General features: G+C 37.1%; 1 protein-coding gene across 1 annotated transcript; it reads right to left on the reverse strand.

Moving 5' to 3' along the window:
• Positions 1-4,390: 4,390 nt before the first annotated feature.
• On the reverse strand, positions 4,391-6,742 carry LOC121887346 (hydroxycarboxylic acid receptor 2-like). The gene is made up of 3 exons (XM_042398079.1): positions 6,731-6,742; positions 6,570-6,638; positions 4,391-5,547 (listed from the first exon to the last, which is right to left on the reverse strand). The coding sequence occupies exons 1-3, from the start codon at positions 6,740-6,742 to the stop codon at positions 4,918-4,920; spliced, it is 711 nt and encodes a 236-aa protein (XP_042254013.1). The 3' UTR covers positions 4,391-4,917.
• Between the last annotated feature and the right edge of the window lie 2,291 nt (positions 6,743-9,033).

The raw sequence follows: 9,033 nt of genomic DNA on the forward strand, positions 1-9,033 counted from the left end.
ATGACCGCACAAGTGGTTTTGCATGTTTTAACCTGTTTAAAACACACATACTTCACAGTACAACTCAACATTTTTCAAAACCAATTACACTGCAATTGTATTTGGATTTTTTGGTGTGCAGTACATATATTTTCTACTATTCCAGGCAGCCACTGGTTTCCATTTACTTTCATATGATGATAAATCAATTAGCAGACTCTTAATTCCATCTAAGTCTCAAGTCTGCATTCATCTCTGTCAATGTTACATTTTCATAGGTATCATCATTATGAATGGAAACCAGCTGTTATCTTGTCTGGAATTAAATACATCCAGTAAAGTACACATGATTTTTTTATTAAAGAGCTAAAACTCGCAAATGATCCTTGAAGCAAATTTTCAAGCTATATATATATATATATATATATTTTTTTTTTACTGAAATTACAACATGATGTAGCGTTGTATCTGCTGTGTGAGGGTATTTTATACTTAATTCATACATTTTATTTCTGTGGTATTTGTTGCACTGAATGTCTAGGTGCTTATTTCTATCTTTTATAGAGTAACACTATATTATTTTCAGATATGGGACCTTATTGTATATTTTTGTGGGTTATTTTTGTATTTCTTCTTCAGTGATGGATACAGAATTGATAGCTTTGACTTTCATGTTGTAAATACTGTAAATAATTTGATGCCTGACCCATATGTTGACGTAATTGATTGGCTCGACCTGGGATCCACACCTGGGTTGAATCAGGTGAACCCTCTTGGTTGACTGATTGATTGATTGATTGATTGATTGATTGACTTTATTTGATACTTTGAAAAAGAAACGTGCAGAAGCCAGCTTCTCATACACATACTTACAAAGTTATCAAGGAGAAAACACAATAAAGCTAGAGAGCTTATTTCCATTGTGGTCCTTAATTGGAGGGAGGGTGGGGTGGGGGGGGTGGGGGGGGGGTGGGGGGGGTACACTGACCACATCAATAATTGAGAACAACACAAAAACAACGAAAAAACAGCAACAGCAACTTGATCACCATTTAAAACATAAAATAAACCACACTGACAAAGTCATTAAGGCACAGAACACAGCCGAACCTTTTTAAAAATCACGTCCTTGATCACATACTGAATATCACTTGATGAAGAGGTAAAGTAGTCTTCCTTGGTTTTTTTTTGTTTGTGTTCGGATGTTCTTGAGATTCTCACAAAGCCTTTTGCGAGCATGTATTTGTTCATATCATCTTAAAATAAGGAAATAAACCACTTTAATCAATTTATCAAAAAGTACTTTTGTGATTTAGAATTGTACTTCCATAAAGTTAGAGTTATCACAATTGCTGCTACATATAGTTGTAAATATACTGTATGTAATTACAATAACAACATCCAACCTTGATTCACCTTTACTGTTCAGTAAAACAGAACAGAGAGAACAGAGTTGTATTTTTAACAGTTTGACATCAGCAGTTTTTGACTTTGATCATCATGTTTTGATGAAAAGACCTTTTTTTAATTGTATAAAATTCAAGTGCAAACCTTTATGGCATATTTCAATTATACATACAAATGTACATTCATGTTGAACAGTATTAAAGACAAAAAAGATAAACACAACACTTAAGCATGAAATTAGAGTAACATAACTAAGAATCAGGATTTTATTCAAGCAGCATGAACAAGTCAAATAAAGAGAAAAGTTTCAGGGCATTTCTGTCTGTCCATTGAAGAGATTTTGCAAATATATTGAGTTCATTTTTCCACCTGCTAATTCGGGGCTTATCTTTTAAATATTTATATCAATGAATACTAATAATTGATATACTGTCCTTATTCTTGTAGCTGTATTTAATTTGACCACAAGATGGCGCTAAAATTGTACAAATCAAACAGCAGTACAGGTGAGACAGATGATGGATGATTATTATTCATCTTCAAGGATGCCTTTGTTATGTTGATTGAAAACAGCACTGCAATATGCAATGTTAATAATATTAAGGCAATCAGAACTTATTTTAGTTGACTACATGAAAGCGTTAAACCCCTGGCAATGTAAATAGTCATGTCTGCAAATGTTGAACTTTGACATTTCTCTTGGTTTTTTACACTAATTGTAAGCTGTGCAGTATGTCTGGTCTTCAACTAGCCAAAAACAGCTTATGTCACTCCACTTTTCATGATTCTCCACTGGCTCCTTGTTGCTGCTCGCATTAAGTTCAAGTCACTGAAGTTCCAACTACAACACCCACCTACCTGAGCTCCTTCAGCTTAATGCACCTTCTTGTTCCATACGATCAAGTGACGACTAGTCCTACTGCGAGGGAGGAAATCTCAATCCAAATTCTTCTCCTGTTTGGTCCCTTGGTGGTGAAACAAGGTGCCGAACTCGATTATGTCAGCAGGCGGATCCCCATTTTGTCCTCAAAAATCAAGACAAAGACCTACCTCTTCCAAGATTACTCACTTAATATGCTCTTTCTCTGTATCTCCATCCTTCTCAGGATCTCATAAAAAAATCATTTCTGCTAGTGTTGAGGCCGTTATTCACAACGGCTTCTCCTTGATTGACTGTAGTTTGGAGTGTACCTCATTTGTACATTGCTTTGGACAAAAGCATCTGCAAATGAATAAACATCAATGTTAGCTGTTAACTTTGGTCGACATACAGGCTAACATTATAGTACCATGTTAGTAACGTTAGCTGATATAAGCCAGCCTATCAGTTAGATGCTACCTTTATCCATTATGAAAGCTAATGTTAAGGTAAAATGAACAAGTGTCATAATATTACTCATTTACTCTGTCTAATTAAAGGTACTGCACACTAAAACATTTTTTTCATTTACAGGCCCACATTACAATATCCCCCTGAACTTAACCATCATGGAGATAAGGAAAAACATTGGTAGAAAAAAAAATGGAAGAAATCTCAGAAGGACAATTCAAAAGGATCCCCGAACCAGGACGGCCAGGAGTGCAAATACTATACTTAAGTACAATGTTGAGGTATTTGTACTTTACTTGAGTATTTCCATGTGATACTACTTTATACTTCCACTCCACTACATTTCAGAGGGAAATATTGTACTTTCTACTCCACTACATTTATTTGACAGCTTTACTTACTTTTCAGATGACGATTTGACACTATGGATAATATAACAAAGCTTTTAAAATACAACACATTGTTAAAGATGAAACCAGTGGTTTCCAACATTTTTGGCTTTTGATGTCTTACAAAAAGCAGTGTGTAGTCGGGGTCACATTTCAGATGTCTATGAGTTGTTAACAGCTCCACCAAATAGTGATTTTTCCCTCTAAACTTCTCACAAGCTTTCAGTAAATGTTCAAATGATCCAATATTACAGCAAAAATCAAAGATTAGAGAAAAAGTCAAAAAACTGAAAACAGATTTGTGTATCAGAACTTTGTTTTTTCTTCTTTCTTCTCCCATTAATCATCTCACGACCCCTCAGATTTGCCTGGTGACCCTTTGGAGAGGCCCGGCCCCTAGGTTGAGAACCACTGGACTAAACTAGGTAACAGTAGTTTAAACTAGCTCCACCTCCAGCAGCTACAACAGTAACATGCTGCTCTAACACTGATGCTTCAGTATTAATAATCATGTCTGTTCTGCCCTCTCAAGGTGTAACTAACTAGTTGGCAGACAGCAAACACAAAGCTGATGTAAAGTTGTGTCTGTTTATTGACAGATCCTGACCAATCTGGTGTTAATGAAGTTGTTGCTGCTGTGCCACATGCATAAATGCGCATATCACTCTCAATTTAAAGACATACTTATGGTTATAAACACTAGAGACAGCTGCAGAAACTGCTCCTCTCACTGTTAAAATAACTTAATTGATCTTATAATACAGCCACGGCCTGTATGCGTCTTGTTATGTGCAGCACCATATTTCTCCCCCTCTCTCCGACGCGCCACATAAAAATCTGTTGTTACATTAAAATACCAGTTTTAAGGAGCAGAAATATGAGGGGCTATACTCAAAATGCTGAAGTGGCAAGATGGACCCAAAGGTTTGGCACTGCACTCACAGCTGCTTTTCACTGTTGCTGAACATGAACACAAACGAGACACCAGGTTTTCTGTGAATGATAAACATCCAGTGCATTTTGGAGTCAGTTTAACTCTGAATACTGAGGAGAAAAAATATGCTTTCTTTCATCTTCTGGAGGAATCTGATGTCCAGTCAATTACAAATATTGGGGGAAACAAATTTCCATGTTTCATATATTGAGGTCTAAATAGTGTGGATGGATGGTTGGTTTTGATATAATAACACAAATGTCCATTATGTAACGTGTAAGTGTACTGTACAGGCCCGGCAGAAAATATACTATATTAGTGTTATGACTGATTCCCAAACACTTTCATGGCGTTTTTCTGTTCCCCCATTGCGTCTGCTTGCCGAGCATGGTCGCCATTTTGTATTGACTACCCTACAGAGAGACAGACAGACTGCATCTAGACTGCATGTGCCACCTGGTGGTGGTTGGTGCACACTGCAGCAACTCTTGGATATATTATTTCACCCTCATTCACTGCCGCTGTGGATTTACTGCGGTAAACATATCAATTGAAATGAGCAACATCTGTAAAGTATAATATTTCCATTTGATGGAATGCTGCAGAAATAAATTAAAAACTGGTGTCACATCATATAGCTTCAACTTTTTTGAAGGCAATTCAAAGTTTTAAAGGTTCAATAAATTGATATAATTAAAACACCCATCTGTAATTTGTTCAATCACAGAAGTTTGAAGTATATTTACAAGTATAACTGAGTTTGGATTTAATAAATGATGATAACTGAAAAGCTAATGTGTTTACAAAGTTCACAGATGTACAACAAAGCTTCAACAGCATAAAAAAAGCTGATAAAACATGTAAAACAAGCAGACAAGTCAGTGCAAAATACTAGTCCTGCATAATCCAGTCATCGTCTCAGCGTTGCCTGCGTCCTGACCGCAGTGCAGGAAATGGGGGAGTGAGCTGCAGAGCGCCTTCTTGAACATGGAGCTGGAGAAGATGTATAAGATGGGGTCCAGAGCCGAATTCAGGAAGTTCAGCCACAAAGACACAATGGTGAGCTGGATGAAAGTGTAGAGTGTGGCGCAATCCCGTGGGTGAAACGAGCGGATGACCCACACCCCGATGGTTGTCACCGTGGTTGGTAAGAAGCACACTATGAACATGGCGACGATGGCGTTGCACACCCTCATCGCCTTGCGCACCTTGTCAGCTTTTCCCATCTGCCGCTCCCTCAGGAAGCTGGAAATCCGGATGGAGCAGAACAGCAGCATGGCCAGTGGAATGATGAACTCCAGTGCCACCAGGATGCGGTGCGTGGTGACCAGGGTGGGGAGTGAAGAACAAGTGAAAAATAAGCACTGGCTGCTGTTGCTGCAGACCTCTATGAAGTTGTTAGCCAGAATGGGAACCCGAGGACTGATGACCAACAACCAGACAAACACTAACATGTACACAGCCTGTCTTTTAGTCATACGGCTGAACCAGTGGTGAGGGTGGATCACCTGGAACAAGAGGACAGAGATGATCATTTTGCCTCAATTACAGCAAAAATGTGTCAGTGAGCTGATGTTTTATTGTCAGGTCCTGGAGGCCAATGTGAATTTATAGAGTCACAGTCACAATCTAAATTAGCAATTACAGATGTCCTGAACCAATCCTAAGAGTTGGTTGCTTGGCGATCCAGGTGTATTTTAACCCTTTCATGCATGAATTATGATAACCTCAGTCAGGATTTTTTTCCTGAGAGTTTTTATTCCTCTTAAAGCGTGAAAAAAAATATTTGAACTTTTTTTAAACACGCATTTTTCAAGGAGTTTGTAGTGTTAGTGGACAGATGACTAATTGTCATTTTCTCCCAACACAAAATCAATACTTGGAAATTTTAAGAATTGTATTACTTAGGTGTTACTTGATGTTACAAAATTGTATTTACCTGCAAGGGTCTATTACTATAGAAGGATTGGCAAGATATTCCTGAGCTGTTGAGCCGGCAGGCGGCCATCTTGGTTTTGAGCTTTTACAGTCTATGGTTCTGAGAAATTTGTATTGCACTTACAAAGGCTGGCCAATGGACGGCAGTGTATGGGATGACACACTAGAGTCCACTGTGTTGGCTGATGTACAACTATACCACAACTTGAAACAATATCTTGTTGAGGCATGTCTTTGCATGAGTGAAAAATACCTTTAGTCTTGTTTTTCTTTGACTTTGCCATGTAAAAATTTGCTTGGTGTTCTTTCTGAATTCACAGTAAGGACAGATGATGTACAGATTGTAAAGCAAATTTGTGATTTATGATTTTGGGCTATAGTAATAAAAATGTACTTGACTTATCATGTGATCACACCGGATAAACTCATCACTTGCTGGTGCATTCAGTTTTTCATGCTTATTTTTCAAAAAAGGCCTCAAAACTACCGGAAAGGGTTTTGGTATTATGCTATAATACAAATAACCTACTGAAGTGTTTTTGGGTTTATCAGAGTGTGGACAATAATACAATGTGTATACTCCTGTCCTCACCTTAAAGTAGCGGTAAATTGCCACCACAGTCATGAGTGCAATGGTGGGGGGGGGGGGGGGGGGGGGACACTGACCACATCAATAATTGAGAACAACACAAAAACAACGAAAAAACAGCAACAGCAACTTGATCACCATTTAAAACATAAAATAAACCACACTGACAAAGTCATTAAGGCACAGAACACAGCCGAACCTTTTTAAAAATCACGTCCTTGATCACATACTGAATATCACTTGATGAAGAGGTAAAGTAGTCTTCCTTGGTTTTTTTTTGTTTGTGTTCGGATGTTCTTGAGATTCTCACAAAGCCTTTTGCGAGCATGTATTTGTTCATATCATCTTAAAATAAGGAAATAAACCACTTTAATCAATTTATCAAAAAGTACTTTTGTGATTTAGAATTGTACTTCCATAAAGTTAGAGTTATCACAATTGCTGCTACATATAGTTGTAAATATACTGTATGTAATTACAATAACAACATCCAACCTTGATTCACCTTTACTGTTCAGTAAAACAGAACAGAGAGAACAGAGTTGTATTTTTAACAGTTTGACATCAGCAGTTTTTGACTTTGATCATCATGTTTTGATGAAAAGACCTTTTTTTAATTGTATAAAATTCAAGTGCAAACCTTTATGGCATATTTCAATTATACATACAAATGTACATTCATGTTGAACAGTATTAAAGACAAAAAAGATAAACACAACACTTAAGCATGAAATTAGAGTAACATAACTAAGAATCAGGATTTTATTCAAGCAGCATGAACAAGTCAAATAAAGAGAAAAGTTTCAGGGCATTTCTGTCTGTCCATTGAAGAGATTTTGCAAATATATTGAGTTCATTTTTCCACCTGCTAATTCGGGGCTTATCTTTTAAATATTTATATCAATGAATACTAATAATTGATATACTGTCCTTATTCTTGTAGCTGTATTTAATTTGACCACAAGATGGCGCTAAAATTGTACAAATCAAACAGCAGTACAGGTGAGACAGATGATGGATGATTATTATTCATCTTCAAGGATGCCTTTGTTATGTTGATTGAAAACAGCACTGCAATATGCAATGTTAATAATATTAAGGCAATCAGAACTTATTTTAGTTGACTACATGAAAGCGTTAAACCCCTGGCAATGTAAATAGTCATGTCTGCAAATGTTGAACTTTGACATTTCTCTTGGTTTTTTACACTAATTGTAAGCTGTGCAGTATGTCTGGTCTTCAACTAGCCAAAAACAGCTTATGTCACTCCACTTTTCATGATTCTCCACTGGCTCCTTGTTGCTGCTCGCATTAAGTTCAAGTCACTGAAGTTCCAACTACAACACCCACCTACCTGAGCTCCTTCAGCTTAATGCACCTTCTTGTTCCATACGATCAAGTGACGACTAGTCCTACTGCGAGGGAGGAAATCTCAATCCAAATTCTTCTCCTGTTTGGTCCCTTGGTGGTGAAACAAGGTGCCGAACTCGATTATGTCAGCAGGCGGATCCCCATTTTGTCCTCAAAAATCAAGACAAAGACCTACCTCTTCCAAGATTACTCACTTAATATGCTCTTTCTCTGTATCTCCATCCTTCTCAGGATCTCATAAAAAAATCATTTCTGCTAGTGTTGAGGCCGTTATTCACAACGGCTTCTCCTTGATTGACTGTAGTTTGGAGTGTACCTCATTTGTACATTGCTTTGGACAAAAGCATCTGCAAATGAATAAACATCAATGTTAGCTGTTAACTTTGGTCGACATACAGGCTAACATTATAGTACCATGTTAGTAACGTTAGCTGATATAAGCCAGCCTATCAGTTAGATGCTACCTTTATCCATTATGAAAGCTAATGTTAAGGTAAAATGAACAAGTGTCATAATATTACTCATTTACTCTGTCTAATTAAAGGTACTGCACACTAAAACATTTTTTTCATTTACAGGCCCACATTACAATATCCCCCTGAACTTAACCATCATGGAGATAAGGAAAAACATTGGTAGAAAAAAAAATGGAAGAAATCTCAGAAGGACAATTCAAAAGGATCCCCGAACCAGGACGGCCAGGAGTGCAAATACTATACTTAAGTACAATGTTGAGGTATTTGTACTTTACTTGAGTATTTCCATGTGATACTACTTTATACTTCCACTCCACTACATTTCAGAGGGAAATATTGTACTTTCTACTCCACTACATTTATTTGACAGCTTTACTTACTTTTCAGATGACGATTTGACACTATGGATAATATAACAAAGCTTTTAAAATACAACACATTGTTAAAGATGAAACCAGTGGTTTCCAACATTTTTGGCTTTTGATGTCTTACAAAAAGCAGTGTGTAGTCGGGGTCACATTTCAGATGTCTATGAGTTGTTAACAGCTCCACCAAATAGTGATTTTTCCCTCTAAACTTCTCACAAGCTTTCAGTAAATGTTCAAATGATCCAATATTAC

Source organism: Thunnus maccoyii, chromosome 20 (genome assembly GCF_910596095.1).
Source record: "Thunnus maccoyii chromosome 20, fThuMac1.1, whole genome shotgun sequence".
Lineage (NCBI taxonomy): Eukaryota > Metazoa > Chordata > Actinopteri > Scombriformes > Scombridae > Thunnus > Thunnus maccoyii.